This window comes from Cnephaeus nilssonii, assembly GCF_951640355.1.
Source record: "Cnephaeus nilssonii genome assembly, chromosome: 14".
In the NCBI taxonomy this organism is placed as follows: Eukaryota; Metazoa; Chordata; class Mammalia; order Chiroptera; family Vespertilionidae; genus Cnephaeus; species Cnephaeus nilssonii.
In genome coordinates, this window is record NC_137085.1 from 78,229,789 (window position 1) to 78,249,826 (window position 20,038).

General features: G+C 43.5%; 2 protein-coding genes and 1 pseudogene across 9 annotated transcripts in view; 2 read left to right on the forward strand and 1 right to left on the reverse strand.

Moving 5' to 3' along the window:
* The window catches only part of CENPP (centromere protein P), a 316,284-nt gene extending 309,075 nt beyond the window's left edge, over positions 1-7,209 (reverse strand). For all 3 annotated transcript variants that reach the window (XM_079791365.1, XM_079791364.1, XM_079791363.1), the window contains exon 1: positions 7,074-7,209. In XM_079791365.1, coding sequence (XP_079647491.1) covers positions 7,074-7,180 — 107 coding nt within the window. In that variant the 5' untranslated portion in view covers positions 7,181-7,209. The remainder of the gene's footprint in view (positions 1-7,073) is intronic.
* Positions 127-1,435, forward strand: LOC307111454 (large ribosomal subunit protein eL32-like; annotated as a pseudogene). Its single transcript has one exon. The product of its transcript is annotated as a large ribosomal subunit protein eL32-like (transcript).
* A 257-nt stretch (positions 7,210-7,466) lies between the features above and the next one.
* The window catches only part of NOL8 (nucleolar protein 8), a 50,043-nt gene continuing 37,471 nt past the window's right edge, over positions 7,467-20,038 (forward strand). Inside the window, exons 1-5 of one of the 5 annotated variants that reach the window (XM_079791349.1) lie at positions 7,467-7,606; positions 8,816-8,984; positions 9,518-9,580; positions 11,860-11,938; positions 15,311-15,446. In XM_079791349.1, coding sequence (XP_079647475.1) covers positions 8,846-8,984; positions 9,518-9,580; positions 11,860-11,938; positions 15,311-15,446 — 417 coding nt within the window. In that variant the 5' untranslated portion in view covers positions 7,467-7,606; positions 8,816-8,845. The other 4 variants (XM_079791350.1, XM_079791348.1, XM_079791352.1 and 1 more) reach the window with 4 other exon arrangements.

Below are 20,038 nucleotides of genomic sequence, written 5' to 3' on the forward strand. Positions count from 1 at the left end.
TCTGAACAATAAAGATTTATTAAATAAAAAGAAAAAAAGAAAACAAGACCCATATATCTGCTGTCTACAAGAAACCCACCTCAGTAAAAAAGATGCACACAGACTGATGGTGAAGGGATGGAAAAAGATTTTTCAGGCAAATGGAAATGAAAAAAAAGCTGGGGTAGCAATACTTATATCTGACAAATTAGATCTCAAAGTGAAGGACATAACAAGAGATAAGGAAGGCCACTTCATAATACTAAAGGGGGCAATCCAACAAGAAGATATAAATCTGGTAAACATATACGCACCCAATACAGGAGCACCCAAATACATAAAAAAAACTCCTGGAGGATATCAAGGGAGAGATTGACAGCAATACAATAATAGTAGGGGACTTTAATACCCCACTATCACCATTGGACAAATCCTCTAAACAAAAAATCAGCAAAGAAACATCAATCCTAAATGACTCACTAGACCAGATGGAATTAATTGTCATCTTCATTCCTCGGCGCTGCCTACGGAGGTGGCAGCCATCTCCTACTCAGCACCACGGCTGCCCTCAGACCCCTCGTGAAGCCCAAGATTGTCAAAAAGAGGACCAAGAAGTTCTTCCGGCACCAGTCAGACAGATATGTCAAAATTAAGCGGAACTGGCAGAAATCCAGAGGCACTGACAATGGGGTGCGTAGAAAATTCAAGGGCAGATCTTGATGCCCAACATTGGTTATGGGAGCAACAAGAAAACAAAGCACATGCTGCCCAGTGGCTTTCGGAAGTTTCTGGTCCATAACGTCAAGGAGCTTGAAGTGCTGCTGATGTGCAATAAATCTTACTGTGCTGAGATTGCTCACAACATCTCCTCAAAGAACCGCAAAGCCATTGTGGAAAGAACAGCTCAGCTGGCCATCAGAGTCACCAATCCCAATGCCAGGCTGCGCAGAGAAGAAAATGAATAGACAGATTATGTACACATTGTATTTGTGTTAATAAAATCATAAAATTCTGCCAAAAAAAATTGACATCTTCAGAACATTTCACCCCAAAGCCACAGAACATACATTCTTCTCAAGTGCACAAGGGTCATTTTCAAAGTTAGACCATATATTTGGTCACAGGCAAAGTCTCTTCAAACTCAAGAAGACAGAAATCATATCAAGCATTTTCTCAGATCACAGTGGCATAAAACTGGAAATCAACTAAAATAAAAACAATCCAAAAATATCAAACACATGGACACTAAATACCATGCTATTAAACAATCTTAATAGGCCAATAACTATGGAAAAAATTGAAGCAGTCATCAAAAAGCTTCCAGCAAACAAAAGCCGGGGCCAGACAGCTTCACAGGGGAGTTTTACCAAACATTCAAGGAAGAACTAAAACCTATCCTCCTCAGACTATTCCAAAAAATTCAAGAGGAAGGAACGCTTCCAAGCTCCTTCTATGAAGCCAGCATCACCCTAATACCAAAACCAGATAAAGACAACACAATGAAAGAGAATTATAGGCCAATATCCCTCATGAACATAGATGCCAAAATTCTCAACAGAATTCTAGCAAATTGGATCCAGCAGCACATCAAAAAGATCATACACCATGACCAAGTAGGATTTATCCCAGGGATGCAAGGATGGTACAATATCCGCAAATCAATAAACGTGATACATCACATAAACAAATTGAGAGATAAAAATCACATAGTCATATCAATTGATGCAGAAAAAGCATTTGACAAAATCCAACACCCTTTCTTGATAAAAACTCTCAGCAAGGTGGGAATAGAAGGATAATACCTCAATATAATAAAAGCCATATATGATAAACACACAGCCCACATCATACTCATAGGACAAAAACTAAAAACATTTCCCCTAAGAACAGGAACAAGACAGGGATGCCCACTCTCACCACTCCTGTTGGACATAGTACTGGAAGTACTAGCCATAGCAATTAGACAAGAAGAAGAAATAAAAGGCATCCAAATTGGAAAAGAAGAAGTAAAGCTGTCCTTATTTGCAGACGACATGATGCTGTACATAAAAAACCCAAAAGACTCCATCAAAAAACTATTACACTTAATAAATGAATTCGGCAATGTAGCAGGATACAAAATTAACGCCAAGAAACTATGGCATTTCTATACACCAGTAGTGAACTTACAGAAAGAGAGACTAAAGAAGCAATCCCACTTACCATCGCACCAAAAAAATTAAGATACCTAGGAATAAACTTAACTAAGGAGGTAAAAGACCTATACGCGGAAAACTACAGGACACTGAAAAAAGAGATAGAGGAAGACATAAACAGATGGAAGAACATACCGTGTTCATGGATTGGTAGAATCAACATCATTAAAATGTCCATACTACCCAAAGCAATCTATAGATTCAATGCACTCCCCATTAAAATACCAATGGCATATTTCACAGACCTAGAAAGAACTCTCCAAAAATTCATCTGGAATAAAAAAAGACCCCGAATAGCCACAGCAATCGTGAGAAAGAAGAACCAAGTAGGTGGGATCTCAATACCAGATTTCAAGCTGTATTACAAGGCCACTGTTCTCAAAACAGCCTGGTACTGGCACAAGAACAGACATATAACGGTAGATTAAAGGAATAGAATAGAGAACCCAGAAATCGACCCAAATCACTATGCTCAATTAATATTTGACAAAGGAGGCATGAACATACAATGGAGTCAAGACAGTCTCTTCAATAAATGGTGACAGAAGGAAGGCCAAGAGACACATGAGAACATGCTCAACGTCACTAATTATCCGAGAGATGCAAATCAAAACAACAATGCGGTACCATCTCACACCTGTCAGAATGGCTATCATCAACAAATCAACAAACGACAAGTGTTGGCGAGGATGCGGAGAAAAAGGAACCCTCGTGCACTGCTGGTGGGAATGCAGACTGGTGCAGCAGCCACTGTGGAAAACAGTATGGAGTTTCCTCACAAAACTAAAAATGGAACTCCCATTTGACCCAGCGATCCCACTTCTAGGAATATATCCCAAGAAACTAGAAACACCAATCAGAAAGGATATATGCACCCCTATGCTCACAGCAGTACAATTCACCATAGCTAAGATTTGGAAACAGTCTAAGTGCCCATCAGCAGATGAGTGGGTTAGAAAACTGTGGTACATCGACAGAATGGAATACTACGCTGCCGTAAAAAAGAAGGAACTCTTACCATTTGCAGCAGCATGGATGGACCTGGACAGCATTATGTTAATGAAATAAGCCAGGCAGTGAAAGAAAAATACCACATGATCTCACTCATTTATGGAAAATAAAGAACATTATAACCTGATGAACAAAAAGATAGATACAGAGGCAATAAAGCACCGAACAGACTGTCAAATTACAGCGGGAAGGCTGGGGAGTGTTGGGGAGGGGGGGAAAGAAATCAACTGAAGGACTTGTATGAATGCGTATAAGCACAGCAATGGACAGAAAGACACTGGGGGGGGGGGGGATAAGGGCATGCGACAGGGAGTAGGGGAGGCTGGGAGAAGGGAATTGGGGGGAAAAAAAGGAGATATATGTACTACTATATGTAATACTTTAAACAATAAAAAAAAAAAAAACATTGATGAGAGAGAAACATTGATTAGCTGCCTCCTGCACACCTCCTACTGGGGATGTACCCGCAACCAAGGTACATGCCCTTGACCGGAATCGAACCTGGGACCTTTCAGTCGGCAGGCCGACATTCTATCCACTGAGCCAAACCAGTTAGGGCTGTTACAGCTTTCTGATGGCTGCCTTTTTATATATATACACTAGAAGCCCAGTGCACGAAATTCGTGCACGGCTGGGGGTTGTCCCTCAGTCCAGCCTGTACCCTCTCCAATCTGGGACTCCTGGAGGCATGTCCGACTGCCCTCTCACAATCCAGGACTGCTGGCTCCCAACTGCTTGCCTGCCTGCCTTCCTGATTGCCCCTAACCGCTTCTGCCTGCCAGCCTGATCACCCCCTAACCACTCCACTGCCAGCCTGATTGATGCTTGATTGCTCCCCTGCCAGCCTGTTTGTCCCCAACTTCCCTCCTCTGCCGGCCTGGTCACCCCTAACTACCCTCTCCTGCAGGGTTGATCACCTCCAACTGCCCTCCCCTGCAAGCCTGGTCCCTCTCAACTGCCCTCCCCTGCTGGCCATCTTGTGTCCACATGGGGGCAGGATCTTTGACCACATGGGGGCAGCTATATTGTGTGTTGCAGTGATGATCAATCTGTATATTACTCTTTTATTAGATAGGATAGAGGCCTGGTGCAGGAGTGGGGGCCAGCTGGTTTGCCCTGAAGGGTGTCCCTGATCAGGGTGGGGTTCCCTTGGGGCGTGGGGTGGCCTGAGCAAGGGGCCTGTGGTGGTTTGCAGGCTGGCCACACCCCCTGGCGACCCAAGCGGAGGCCCTGGTATCTGGAATTTATTTTCCTTCTACAATTGAAACTTTGTAGCCTGGAGCGGAGCCAAGCCTGCTGCTCCCTCCGGGGTGGCAGCCATTTCTGTGGCAGTTAATTCACCTTCTACAATTGAAACTTTGTAGCCTTAAGCGGGTGAGCCCGGCCAGGTTGTGCGGAAAGCTTTGCTTCCCCTGTTGCTGCCGGCAACCCTGGCCTGCTCTCTCAAGCTCCATTCTGCCGCCATTTGTTTGAATTTGTTTACCTTCTATAATTGAAACTTTGTAGCTTGAGTGGAGGCTTAGGCTTGCAACGGCTATGGAAAGCTTGGCTTACTCTGTTACCAGGGAAACCTTGCTCTCTGTGGCTGTAGCCATCTTGTATGGAGTTAATTTGCATACTCACCCTGATTGGCTGGTGGGCGTGGCTTGGCTGGTGGGCATGGCTTATGTAGCGGAGTGATGGTTAATTTGCATATTACCATTTTATTAGAGAGGATGGGTGTAGAATTTCAGTTTTACAAGATGAAAAATTATAGAGATGGATGGTGGTGACAATTGTACAACATTATGAATGTATGTATCACTGATCTGTATACTTAAAAATAATTAAGATGGTAAAATTTATGGTTTTCACCACAATAAAATAACACACACACACACTTCAGTGCATCACCAACAGAGAATTCAGACTGAGAGAAGCCCTATAAATGAAGAGAATGTGGCAAAGCCTTCCTGCATTCCACAGGCCTTACTTTCCATCACATAACTCATACTAGAGAGAATCCTCATGAATATAGAGAATGTGGCAAAGCCTTTAGCAAGTCCTCAAACTTGACTGAGCATCAGAACTCTGAAGAGAAGCCACATGAGTTGGCAGCTCCTCAACCTTACTGCGCACATCAGAGAGGTCACACTGGAGAGGAGCCTTATAAATGTAGAAGAAGTAACAAAACCGTTAATCAGTGTTCCTGCCGAATTGTACAGCAGAGAGTTCATACTTGAGAGAAATATTACAGATATGATTGTCATAAGTCCTTGACCAGCAGTGAGAACTTACTGAACATCACAGAATTCTGACTGGGAAGAAGCCTTATGAATGTGAAAAATATAGAAAAACCTTTAAAAGCCATTCTTGTATTACTGTAATGAGACTTCATTCTAAAGAGAAACCTTACAAATTTATAGCATGTGCAAGAGCCTGTACCCACAGCTCAAAATTTACTGCATATCAGAGGCTTTTATAGTGGTGGAAAGCCTTACACTGCAGAGAATGTGAGAACGCACCTGGCTGGCCTCTCATCACTGTTTCCGTGGCTCCCTCTCTCCTCTGTGTGCCACAGCAATGGCACCTAACCTCTTCCTCTCCCAGCTCAGTCCTTCAGGCCCCTGGAGCTTCTGTTCAGTCGTTTGGACTGTTACTAATGCTATAACTCACATCAGAATTTGGCAAACATATTGCTTTATATTCATGAAGTAGGTAGACTACCATACAAGTATTCATGCTGGATTCTATAGTTTTTAATATGAATATTAATTTTTGGAATATAATAAGTTGGCTCCTGTGTACTTTATAACTGGAATGAAAACAAAAAACACATAGACCAAAAATTTTGGTACACAGATCCCAATCTTCCTTCTCCACCATAGTGAAAAGAAAGTTCACATTAAACCAAACACCCGGGACTCTTCTGACTTCCCCAACTTGATCCCCGAGGAGGCCCAGACTGCATTCACAGTCTGCATGCTCTCCTGGCCTACAGGAGAGAAATGGTTTTCATCCACAGAATGATCTGGCACTTCTCAAACTTTCAAGTGTGCGTAGAATAGTGTGGGGTCTTGTTATAAAGAGCAGATTCTGACACAGTAGGTCGGGGTGAGGCCTACATCTGTATTTCTACCCAACTCCGAGTAATGCTACTGCTTCCCACCTGTGCACACCTGGAGCAGCGCCCGGCCGGCCTCCCTCCCTTCCGCCATTCACAGCTCCCTCGGCCTCAGGATCCCCACACGAGGCAGACGTCAGCGGTCAGCTCAGGAGAACCTTTCTCTCTGCACCCGTGTCAAACAGTCTCGACTGAAAAAATGAAGGTAGTTTCTGCTTCCGAGCAGCTTGCCAGTTTGAGGCGATAGGTACACACTATTACACACCGCACAGCCCTTCCCCCCTCCCTCCCTCGGCAAAGGGCCGGGCTTTCCCGTTAGCCTCGGGGCTCCCACCAGCCCTGACCCTTACGCTCTTCCTCTGAGGCCTCGGGCAAGCAACTCAACTCCCCGAGCCTCAGGTTCCGAGACTCCCAGGCCGGGTTGAAAACAGCACCCACTTCTCCCAAGTGCCAGGCTCTAACAGAGGGCGCCCATGAAGGCAGGTCTGGCGCTTAGGAGTCCTCCACACACTCCGCCAATTGCTGGTAACAGAGGGGGGCCGCGCCGCCGCGCCGCGGCAGACAGCGCTCCCGCGCGGGGCCGCGGGTCAGTGCGCACGGCGGCGCGGACCGGGGCGGCCAGTTCCCCCGCCCGCCCGCCCTCCGCGCGCCCACTCCTCCCGGGCGGCCCCGACGGCACTCTGCGCCCCGCCCACGCTCGGTGCTGCGGGACGTCCGCGGGGAGGTGCGCACACCCGAGAGGAGACACTTCCGCCCGCCCCCGGGGCCTGAGGAGGGCCACGTACTGGACTCGGGCGGTGTCTTCTCCGGGCGCCGGCAGCTCCTCCAACGCCCGTTTCAGAGCCTCGACCTCGGCTTCCAAGACGCGGACCTCGGCCTGCTCCGCGTCCATAGCGCGGCGCTAGCGGGAAGCAGCCAGACGGACCCGCGCCTCGCCCGGCGATTCAAGCCTCGCGCGCTCCTGGCGCGGACCATCCGGGGCGCCCCGCGGGGGGGTGGCGAGAGCGTGTGCGCGACGCCCTGCGGGACGCCCGCGCTGGCACGCAGCCTCGGCGCTCTGTCGCCCGGGCACGCTGCACCCGCTGCTCCTCAACGGTCCCCACGCTGGGAGAGTGTTGGTTCGCTCCAACCCGAAGCCCCAGGACCGAGCTGCCCCCCCGCCCCCTCGCGCTAGCGGAGTTTGGAGCAACCAGATGCGTGCGTCTCTGAGGAGTAGCTTCCGGACGTTGCGAAACGGAGCGGCTCGTTATTTTCCTCCCGCTCTCACTTCCGCCGGTAGCTAATCCAGGCGTGGATAAACACGAGGCGATAATCCTAAGTAAGAATCATATCATTACGATTCCAGAGTTCCAGGACGTTGGGGGACGGGTGCGGAGGCATCGCGGTATCCCAGACGACGGGGAACGGAATGCAGAGCACGGGCACTGAGGACGGTAACGGAACCTTAGGAGGCTGGGTGCGAAGTCGAGTAGGAAGGAATAGCGACTCTGCCCGTGGAGCACGTGACTAGGAGTTCGGGACCTCCGCGGCGCTGGCTGGGGAAACTACGCGGTAGGAGTGCGTCTGGGCCGTGGAAGAGACCGGGCCGTTTTGCCTCCACTGTCCCTTCTCTTGGGTCTTGGGTCTTCAGGGGCAAAAAGCCTGGGTGCGCAGGGTGGGGGCAGGGAGTCCACCGGGAAGACGTAGGTCGTGCCTCACGCCCAGAGCACGAGCCGTAGGTCGGTTCTGAGCTGCTTTGGGGGCTAACGTGGGAGGTGTCAGCTCTGGGGAAGAGGCGAGTGTGGCCGCCGCGCCCCTGGGTGCCACCGGGGTTAGAGATCTCACAGAGGGCCTCAGCCTAGGACCTCCGAGAGTTTTCCCGAGCCCCTTCAAATACAACAACTTTCCTAGTATAATTATGCATTCCAGGTTCTGAAATTAGACCTGGTTTATAATTCTGGCTTCATTAATTCTCTGAATGACATTGGGAAAGTGACTTAATCTCTCCTGCTCATCTGAAAAACGAGATGCACGCAAACTATGCCATACAAAGCTGACACATACTTAAATTAAAAAAAAAAAAAGCAGAACAAGCCTGTATTAGCTATGGTATCATTGCTCTCTGCGCCTGAACAGTCATCTCTTGGGACAGGAGCTGTCTCTTTCATCCTTCAGCATGTTGACCTGCCACACCTCATTTCTGTCAGCATTCGTTCAAGTGAACTAAGGAATGCATAAATGAATGAAAGCAAAATGCCTGCCGAGGTGGATAAGGAACTGAGGAGGGTGGAGCACACTTTGGCGCCCACCTGTGGGGAAGCGTCTCCCCGAGCCTGTCTGCAGAGGTGCTGTTCCAACGGGGTTCATGGAGAAAGGGGGTGTAGGGTTTGACCAGAATCTCCAGGGATAAAATTTAGAAACAATATAATAGTGAAAGTTTAGGCAACCAATTTGGCATCAAAGGTTCCAGGTGAGTTGGGGTTGTTTTGGTTGTTTTCTTAGGTTTGAGAAGAACTAATGGAAAAACTCAAATTATTTTCCCTACCAGAACACACTGAGTGTACCCCACCCAGCCTTTATGAAAGCCAACCGAGAAACAAAGCGCCTTTTTGTGGGTGGCCTTGGCCAGAGCGTTTCTGAGGTGGACCTGCAAAACCAGTTCAGCAGATTTGGAGATGTTTCTGATGTGGAGATCATCACTCGGAAAGATGACCAAGGTAAGTTTATAGTCTTTCGTGGGTAAAGGCAGGTCTGACTCAAGTTAGTTATCACAAAATAAAGGAACCGCAGAGATTAATGTTAGCCCCTGTGTATTATGGTATACCCCACGCCATGCCCTGGAGGTATAATTCATGATATGGAACTGGCCCAGAATTACATTCCTGAGTTCAAAAATATTCTACATTCTAAAACACCTGATTTCTGAAACATGTAACTTTCAGTTTTTAGAGCTAAAATTCAAATACTCATTAAATGTCCTATTAAGAAGAATGTCACTAACATAAAATCATATAACAACATAACATCATAACATAATCAACTGACCATTTGACATTTTTTGTTTCTTTTAATATTTTAATAATCATACTTAGAAAATTTCAATCTTTGAGTCCAGTGAAAAATAAACAAGTTTTTGCTTTGAAAGAGCTTGTTTCCAAGAGTTCATTTTTTTTTTAGATTTATAAATGTAATCATTTTATATTGTTTCCTGGATAAGAGTTTAAATAAATGTATTTTTCTTTTTTTTTAGGAAACCCACAGAAAGTCTTTGCATATATCAACATCAGAGTTGCAGAATCAGACCTGAAAAAATGTAAGATATTCCTTATGACTTGCCAGTTTATGTCTGTGTAACTTGGAATAACTTCGTTCTAAATCTTAACAGCCAATTTTTAAGTCATCCAGAGGGACAGCTATGATCAAGAGAATTCCAATAACCTGTAACTCGGCAGGTTTAGTTTCATACCATTTGGCATCTGCAGACATGTGGTAGCACATTGCTACTGGTATTGCTCAACAATGGTATTCTAAAATATTTTGGACAAGAAACAAAACTTTCATAGAAATTGCCTGTTACACATATCTCACTATGCCATACCCCTCCCCCCTTTCCTTGTGAGTTCATTCCTTAGGGAGGTTATTTTCTTGTAATGAAATGCTGTTAGGAGAGGCTGGTTTAGTGTATGCCCTTGTAAGACTGTATTCTTGAAATTATAGAATCTCTATCAAGAAGTTTAGTATATATTTTAAAAAAAACACACACACACACCACACCCGGCTAGTGCGGCTCAGTGGTTGACTGTCAACCCAAGAAACCAGGAGGTCACAGGTTCATTTCCTGGTCAGAGCACATGCCCGGGTTGTGGGGGGCATACAGGAGGCAGGCGATAGATTATGTTTCTCACTGATATTTCCATTTCTTTATCCCTCTCCCTTCCTCCCTTGCTTTAAAAAGTTAATTAAAAAAAACATATACATATATATAGAGAGAGAGAGAAATTTAGTAAAACTGTTCTTCATTGAAGAAGAAAGGGAAGATAATCCATGTTGCCACTGATTCGGTGAAGAATTCTAGTTATTTAGAAGCTGAATAGTCAGGTTCTTGTTGTTAATAGGGAAAGAGGGCCATCGCCCTTGACGAGTCGTGGTTAAGAACACAGCAGCTTTGAATGTAACCTGTGGCATGTTATTTAAACTTCTAAGCTCCCGTTTGCTTATCCAATGTATAGCAAAGATATTGTTTGCCTTATAATTTACTGCAAAGATTAAATTGAATAGAATCTTTGTATTTAAAATAGTATCTACCAATACAGTCTTCCCTCTGTTAGTGGTTATTATTAAGGAATCTGATAGCAAATATTGAGAAAAAGCAACTATTAGGGCATAGCATAGTTCAGTCACTTGCAGCTAATTTGTTTGGAAGTTACACAGAGGTAACTAGCATGAGGTGAAAAATGAAAGTGAGGAGCTACATAATTCCAGTGTACTGTAGTTCACCTTGGGAAAATTACATTGACATTTTATAGTTTCATTGTGGGAAGTAAAGAAATGTCACTCATTCACCAGAGATTTCTGGCATTACTTTATAAACAAATAGCAAACAAGTGTTGCTTTATAGTTTACACATTTGCCTCATTCGTATCTTCCAGTCCCACTGGGAGGTAGGGAACGTAAGGGCTGCACTAGTAAGTGGTCTAGGTGAGACCAGGATCTAAGCCCTTTCACTGCTGTTCTCTTAGGGCTCTCCAGGCAGCTCAGGGGGACCTGGTCCTCAGGTGTGTTTGGCGGCTCAGGATCACAGCCTGGTGGAGCCCCGCACCGGGGCTGCGCACCTGCGTGCTGAGCAGTGACCGAGCTCAGAAGCCCAGCGTGACTTCCCATCAGGGGCTTCATAGGGAGACTGTGGCTCTTAAGAAAGTATTGGGGAGCCCTAACCGGTTTGGCTCAGTGGATAGAGCATTGGCCTGCATACTCAAGGGTTCCAGATTCGATTCCGGTCAAGGGCATGTACTTTGGTTGCAGGCACATACCCAGTAGGGAGTGTGCAGAAGGCAGCTGATCGATGTTTCTAACTCTATCCCTCTCCCCTCCTCTCTGTAAAAAAAAAAAGTATTGGGGAACCTGGAAAGTTGATAAGGCTTCGTGGCATTGGATGGTAAAGACCAATTTTGTGGTCAGTTTTCGGTTACTGTTCCGAAAAGTTGATTAGCTGGGGTTGATTGCTCATAGTTGTATAAAGGTAGACAGATCATACCCTCGGAAGTGTCAGCCTTAAAATATGCTCTTGTGAATTTATTTTTGTTTAAGGCATTAACTTTTATTTGTGTGATTTTAAAAAATTACCAGGAATCAGATCCCGAGTTTCAGAAACAACTTGTCTTACTAAAGAATTAAAAGTGAGCTGGGGCCTGGCCAGTGTGGCTCAAAAAAAAAAAAAGATTAAAATAAAATAAAATTCCTTGTTCTGTTTTCTCTGTGTCTCTTCATGATTAACAAGTCTACTTTTTTTGGTATTAAATAATTAGAAGAGGCACATTCTGAAATGTATTTTTGCATTGTGATGTAATTGGGTAATAATTCTTTACTCTATAGGTATGTCTGTTTTAAATAACACAAAATGGAAAGGTGGAACACTACAAATTCAAATAGCAAAAGAAAGTTTTCTGCACAGGTAAGATTTGTTCTATGTGAATTTAAACAGTATTTTTTATTTTGTAAATGGTTTTGTATATTCACTTAATTGATTTAAAATTATTGAGTAATTATATTTATTACTAGAGGCCCACCGGTGGGGTCCCTCAGCCTGGCCTGCAGGGATCAGGCCGAAACTGGCTCTCCGACACCCCCCAGGGGGACCTGGATTGCGAGAGGATGGTTCTTGAGTGACGCACCCTAGAATTGGGGTCCCTCCTCTCTGGTTCCGGGTGCAAGAACCACAGCTGCCAAGTCACCACAGCTGGGCAGCTCCTGCGTTAAGCATCTGCCCCCTGGTGGTCATTGCACATTATAGCTACTGAACAGTTGGCTGGTCGCTTAGGCTTTTATTTATATAGACTAGAGGCCCGATGCACAAAATTCGTGCAAGGATCTCAGCCCTCGCAGCCCCGGCTTCATCCAGAAGGTGGTCCCGTCGTTCTGCTGTTCAGCCGTTCAGTCAATTTGCATGTTACACTTTTATTATTATAGATGGTATTAGCAAATTCACTCTCAACTGTTTCTCCTCACAACCCAATAAAGATAATGCAATGCATTTACATGTGCATATTTTAAGCTATCAAAATATATGCCTATGTTATCTTTTTAGTACAATCTTCTGCGGTGATGTAGACCTTCCCAGTTTTCTGTAACTTCTTTTTAGTACTGTTTTGGCAAATAGCTGACCCACAGTGTAGCTGGCTATACCTCACTGATGGACATGTAGACCCTGCATGGATGGCTCCTGCATAATGCAAGGCTTCCTCTGGAGTTTGTGTCAGCCAGAAGAGTTGCTGGAGTTACATACGTTTAACATTTGAATAGACACTACTAAGTTGCTTATGTTATTTTTGACTGTTAATGCTAGTGTCATACAAAGATAAAGGTAATAGGAAATTCCTGTGTGAGAGGCATAGGATTAGTTTGGTAAGTGATTAAGTACAAGGCATTGTAACAGCTATTTGAGTATTTTATGATTCCGAAGGTATTCTCAGGGAGGAAAGAGTGTGTAAGTTTGGGAACTTTCAAGAGAGAAAACATAGATTCAATGCACTCTCCATCAAAATACCACATAAAACAGATGGAAGAACATACCATGTTCATGGGTTGGTAGAATCAACATCATTAAAATGTCCATACTACCCAAAGCAATCTATAGATTCAATGCACTCCCCATTAAAATACCAATGGAATATTTCACAGACCTAGAAAGAACTCTCCAAAAATTCATCTGGAATAAAAAAAGACCCCGAATAGCCACAGCAATCCTGAGAAAGAAGAATAAAGTAGGAGGGATCACAATACCAGATTTCAAGTTGTATTACAAAGCCACTGTTCTCAAAACAGCCTGGTACTGGCACAAGAACAGACATATAGACCAATGGAATAGAATAGAGAATCCAGATATCGACCCAAACCACTATGCTCAATTAATATTTGACAAAGGAGGCATGAACATTCAATGGAGTCAAGACAGTCTCTTCAATAAATGGTGTTGGGAAAATTGGACAGATACATGCAAAGAAATGAAACTAGATCACCAACTTACACAATACACAAAAATAAACTCAAAATGGATACAGGACTTAAACATAAGACGGGAAACCATAAAAATACTAGAGGAATCCACAGGCAGCAAAATCTCAGACATATGCCAAAAGAACTTCTTCACCGATACTGCCCCTAGGGCAATGGAAGCTAAAGAGAAAATAAACAAATGGGACTACATCAAAATAAAAAGCTTTTTTACAGCAAAAGAAACTATCAACAAAACAAGAAAGCCCACTGTATGGGAGAACATATTTGCAAATGTTATCACTGATAAAGGTTTAATCTCCAGTATCTACAGGCAGCTTATACAACTTAATAAAAGGAAGATAAGTGATCCAATAAAAAAATGGGCAACGGACCTAAATACAATCTTTTCTAAAGAAGACAGAAGGAAGGCCAAGAGATGCAAATCAAAACGACAATGCGGTACCATCTCACACCTGTCAGAATGGCAATCATCAACAAATCAACAAACGACTAGTGTTGGCGAGGATGCGAAGAAAAAGGAACCCTCGTGCACTGCTGGTGGGAATGCAGACTGGTGCAGCCACTGTGGAGAACAGTATGGAGTTTCCTCAAAAAACTGAAAATGGAACTCCCATTTGACCCAGTAATCCCACTCCTAGGAATATATCCTAAGAAACTAGAAACACCAATCAGAAAGGATATATGTACCCCTATGTTCATAGCAGCACAATTTACAATAGCTAAGATTTGGAAACAGCCTAGGTGCCCGTCAGCAGATGACTGGGCCAGAAAACTATGGTACATCTACACAATGGAATACTATGCTGCCATAAAAAAGAAGGAATTCTTACTGGATGGATAAGCCAGTCAATGAAAGAAAAATACCACATGATCTCACTCATTTGTGGATAATAAAGAACATTATAAACTGATGAACAAAAAGATAGATACAGAGGCAGTAAAGCATCAAACAGACGGTCAAATTACAGCGGGAAGATTAGGGAGAAGTGGGGGAGATAAGAGATCAACCGAAGGACTTGTATGCATGCATATAAGAATAACCAACGGATGCAAAACATTGTGGGGTGAGGGCATGTATGGGAGTGGGGTGGGGGAGGGGCAATGGTAAGGTATGTACACATATAATACCTTAATAACAAGAAAAAGTAATTTTAGGAATATACAGATGGAGCAACCAGTGTTATTGATAAGCTTGTTCATCAAGGAAACATTGGTCTAAGGCAAGTGGCAGGCAGGAGGCATGTTTTGAGGGAGTGGTCTGAAGGGACAGGTGAGAATTTGATTTTGTTCTTCAGCTGGGAATATCTTCAGCTGTGAACCGGGTAGTGGTGAGACTTTTATTCAATAGCACTTTAGTGCCTACTGTGTACAGGACCTGGTGCCCCAGTCCTGAGCAAGGCAAGCACTCAGTGCCCGCTGTCCTGAAGTGCCTGCAGATGTGCCTCAGGAGCATAAATCTGACAGTTGCTCCTGAAGGTGGGATGTTAGAAAACAGGCCAGAGGCAGAGAGTCCAGCAATGATTGGTTTGCGCAGTAGTTCAGGCCTAAATAAGGTGAGGAGTTTGAATCAGCATTCTCTTCATTAGGATAGGAATAATCCCGACTTGGCTGACTGGGCTCTGAAAGGCACCTCTTCCTCGTGAGGAAGATGGGATTGAGAAGGGACATATGCAAAAGTGCTTAAGTTGAAAGGGAAAATTGAGGGACTCTAAATGATCACTATAAAGTTAAACAGCATTATATTATAAAAATAAAACAGAAGCTCCATTAATAGCATGGTTGATTTATTTATATTTTCTCTTTGATTCAGATTGGCCCGAGAGAGAGAAGAAGCACAAGCAAAGAACGAAAAATCAGTAATGGGCAACACCAACTTGTTAGAAAAGATGGGAATGGTGGATTTCCATATGAAAGCTGTGCCAGGGACAGAAGTACCAGGGCACAAAGTGAGTCTTTTCTTGTAGCCTGACTAGCCCGAGAACCCAATCCTGGGACCACTTGACTGGGTATCATGTCTAAAGCAGTTGCTTTCTAACATACTAGTAGACAGTACTTGGAACATAGCACTTTATGGTTTCAAAGTGCTTTTACAACTCTTGGGCAAGCACATTTCTGCTCCATTTTATAGAAACAAAAACCGAAATCAGTGGAGACAGGTCTCCACTGTCCATATATGGCATTGTGTGCTCCCCACCCAGTGTAGTCTTCCCTCTATCACCATATATTGACCCCCTTTACCCTCTTCACCCTCCCCCACCCTTCTTCCCTCTGATAACCTATGAGTTTATATTTGTTGCTTTTTATGCCCTGTATATGAATGAAATCATACAGTTCCGATATATCCATGTTGTCCCAAATGGCAGTATTTCATTCTTCCTTTTGGCTGAACAGTATTCCATTGTGTGTATATAGTCATCCATTGAAGGATACTTAGATCGTTTCCATGTCTTGGCAACCATGAGTAATACTGCAGTGAACATAGGGGTACATACATATTTATAAACACGTTTTCCATTTGTTCCGCAAGGTACCCAGAAGGGGGATTGTAGGGTCAAAAGATAGCTCTATTAAAAAAAAAAAAAAAGATAGCTCTATTTCTAATGTTTTGAGGAACTGTGATGCTGTTTTATATAGTGGCTGTACCAGTTTACATTCCTACCAACAGTAAATGTAGATTACTTTTTCTCCACAACCTCTCCAACGCTTGTTGTTATTTGTTTTATTGATAATAGTCATTCTAATTTGTATTTCCCTAATAGCTGGTGAAGGTGAGCATCTTTTCATAAATCTTTGGCCATTTGTATGCCTTAAGAACAGTGCCTTTTAGATCCTCTGCCCATTTTTTAATTGGATTGTTTGTTAGTTTTTTGTTTAGTTGTATGAGTTCATTTATATTTTAAATATGAGCTCCTTATCTCTATATATTGTTTGCGAATATTTTCCCTCATTCTATTGGTTGCCTTTTGTTGATGGTTTTTCTGCTGTGCAGAAGTGTTTCAGTTTGATATAGTCCCATTCATTCCTTTTTGCTTGTACTTTACTTCCCTTGCCTTTGGGGTCAAATTCTGAGACCAAGTTCCATAAGTTTAATATCTATCGGGGTTTTTTTGTTTTGGGGTGTGTTTTTTTAATGTAATTTATTTTTTCAGGTCTTATATTTAGGCCTTTGAGCCATTTTGAGTGAGTGTTTGTATATGGGGACAAACAGCAATCTAGTTTCATTCATTTGCATATGACATTCCAATTTTCTCAGCACCATTTATTCAAGACACTTTCTTTTCGCCTCGTGTGTTTTTGGCTATTTTTTCAAAACTATTTACCCATAGCCCTCACTGGTTTGGCTCGGTGGATAGAGCATTGGCCTGCAGACTGAAGGGTCCTGGGTTCGATTCCGGTCAAGGGCACGTACCTTGGTTGCGGGCACATCCCCAGTGGGAGGTGTGTAGGAGGCAGCTGATCGATGTTTCTGGCTCTCTGTCCCTCTCGCTTCCTCTCTGTAAAAAATCAATAAAATATATATTTTTTTAAAAAACTATTTACTCATAAATATGTGGGTTAATTTCTGGGTTCTCAATTCTGTTCCATTAGCTTCTGTGTCTGGGTTTTGCCAATACCATATTGTTTTGATTATAGCAGCTTCACAGTATAATTTGAAGTCAGAATGATACAGCCAGCTTTGTTCTTTTTTTTTTTTTTAACGTATTTTATTTATTTTTTACAGAGAGGAAGGGAGAGGGATAGAGAGTTAGAAACATCAATGAGAGAGAAACATCGATCAGCTGCCTCCTGCACACCTCCTACTGGGGATGTGCCCACAACCAAGGCACATGCCCTTGACCAAAATCGAACCTGGGACCTTTCAGTCCGCAGGCCAACGCTCTATCCACTGAGCCAAACCAGTTAGGGCCAGCTTTGTTCTTTTTTCTCAGGATTGCTTTCGCTATTCCCAGTTTTTTGTGGTTCCGTAAATATTCGATTTTTTTGTTTGTTTTTTGAGATTACATTTAATGAAAGCTGGGGACAGGGAAACAAGGCAGAGCTTAGGATAGAAGAAGCAGCAGGAGAGAGCCTAGGTGGGGCGGCTGTGGCTTCCTAGAAATGTTATAATAAAAATGAGCTAGGGCAGGGCTGCATTAGCTCACTGGGAATTGGAGAAGAGGGGGCCTTAGAAACAAGTTCATGAGGTTAGCTTTGGAAGACCTGCCACTGCCCATTGCTCCCCTGGTTGCAAGTCTTGTGGAGTTCCTTGGACTTTAAGAGATGCCTGTGGGGGAAGAAGAGACAGAAGGGAGAACACACCTTGATGATTTTTTTGTTCTATTTGATTTTGGGATTTTGATGGGGATTGCATTAAATTTGTATAATGCTTTATAAGGCTAGTTCAAGCATTTATTTGTGTCTTTAATTTCTTTCACCAATGTTTTATAGTTTTCAGTGAATAGTTCCTTCATTTCTTTTGTTGAGTTTATTTCTAAGTGTTTTATTCTATCTTTTTGTAAATTCTAATGGAATTTTCTTTTTCTCATGTTTTTTGTTTTTCATTTATTTTAATGACTAGAGGCCCGGTGCACGAAATTCATGCACAGGAAGGGGGTGTCCCTCAGCCCGGCCTGCACTCTCTCTAATCTGGGACCCCTTGGGGGATGTCTGACTGCCGGTTTAGGCCCTTAAACCAGCAGTCAGACATCCCTCTCACAATCCAGGATTGCTGGCTCCTAACCGCTCACCTGCCTGATTGCCCCTAACCGCTTCTGCCTGCCAGCCTAATCCCCCCTAACCGCTCCCCTGCTGGCCTGATTGACGCCTAACTGCTCCCCTGCTGGCCTGATTGCCCCAACTACCCTCCCCTGCTGCCCGATAACCCCCAACTGCCCTCCCCTGCCGGCCTCATTTTCCCCAACTGCCCTTTCCTGCCAGCCTGATGGCCCCCAACTGCCCTCCCCTGCAGGTCATCTTGTGACGTCCATCTTGTGACGACGTGACGGTGGCCATCTTGTGGCAACATCGCACGAGGGTGTGATGCCACCTAGGCTTTTATTTTTATTTTTATTTTTTTAATATATTTTATTGATTTTTTACAGAGAGGAAGAGAGAGGGACAGAGAGCTAGAAACATCGATGAGAGAGAAACATCGATCAGCTGCCTCTTGCACAACCCCCACTGGGGATGTGCCCGCAACCAAGGCACATGCCCTTGACCGGAATCGAACCTGGGACCCTTGAGTCCGCAGGCCGACGCTCTATCCACTGAGCCAAACCAGTTTCGGCTAGGCTTTTATTATATAGGATATTTCATTGTTAGTATATAGGAACACAGTGGGTTTTCCTACACTGATTTTATATCCTGCAACTTTACAGTATTTGTTTAAAGTTTTTAATAGTCTTTCAGTGGAGTTTTTAGAGTTATCTATATATGTAATCATGACTTTCTCTTGCCCAATTGCTCTGGCTTGGATTCTCAGTCCAATGTTGAATAAGAGTGGGCATCCTTGTCTTGTTCTTTTTTTTCTTTTTCTTTTTTTTAATTTATTTCAGAGAGGAAAAGGAGAGGGAGAGAGAGATGAGAGAGAATCACTGATTAGCTGCCTCCTGCATGTCCCCCTACTGGGGATTGAGCCTGCAACTTGCACATGTGCCCTTGATTGGAATCGAACCTAGGACCCCTCAGTCCAATGCTCTATCCACTGAGCCAAACCAGCTAGGTCTTGTTCTTGATCTTACATGAAAAGCTTTCAGTTTTTCACTCTTCAGTATGATATTAGCTGAGGGTTTTGGCCTTTATTTTATTGAGTTACTTCCCTTCTATAGTGTTATTACTCATAAATGGGTGTTGTACCTTGTCAAATGCTTTTTTTGCATCTATTGATATGATAATATGATTTTTTTTATCCTTCATTTTGTTAATGTGGTGTAGTACATTGATCAATTTGCATATGTTGAACCATCCTTGTGCCCCTGCAATGAACCCCATTTGATTGTGATATCTTTTATTGTATTGTTGTATTCTGTCTTCTTGTTTTCTGGTATCTTGTTTAGGACTTTTGCATCTGTATTCATCAGAGATCTTGGCCTGTAGTTTCCTTTTCTTGTGTTATCCAGGCCAGGTTTTGGTATCAGTCATGATGGTCACAGAAAATGTGTTAGGAAGTATTGCCTCTTCCTCAGTTTTTTGGAAGAGTTTGAGAAGGATAGGTATTAAATATTTGAATATTTGGTAGAATTCACTAATGAAGACATCTGGTCCTGGACTCTATTTTTTGGGAGGTTTTCAATTTCCTTTCTATTGATCTCGCTATTTAGGTTTCTTTCAATCCTTCTTGTTCAGTCTAGGGTGGTTATATATATTTCTAAGAACTTGTTCATTTCTTCTAGGTTATCGAATTTGGTGACATAACTTATCCATTGTACTTCTTTGTGTCCATTGTAACTTATCCACTTCAATTTCTGATTTTGTTTTGAGTTTTCTCTATTTTTATTTTAGTGCATCTGGCAAGAGTTTTGTCAACTTTATCTTTTCTAACAACCAGCTCTTTCTTGTA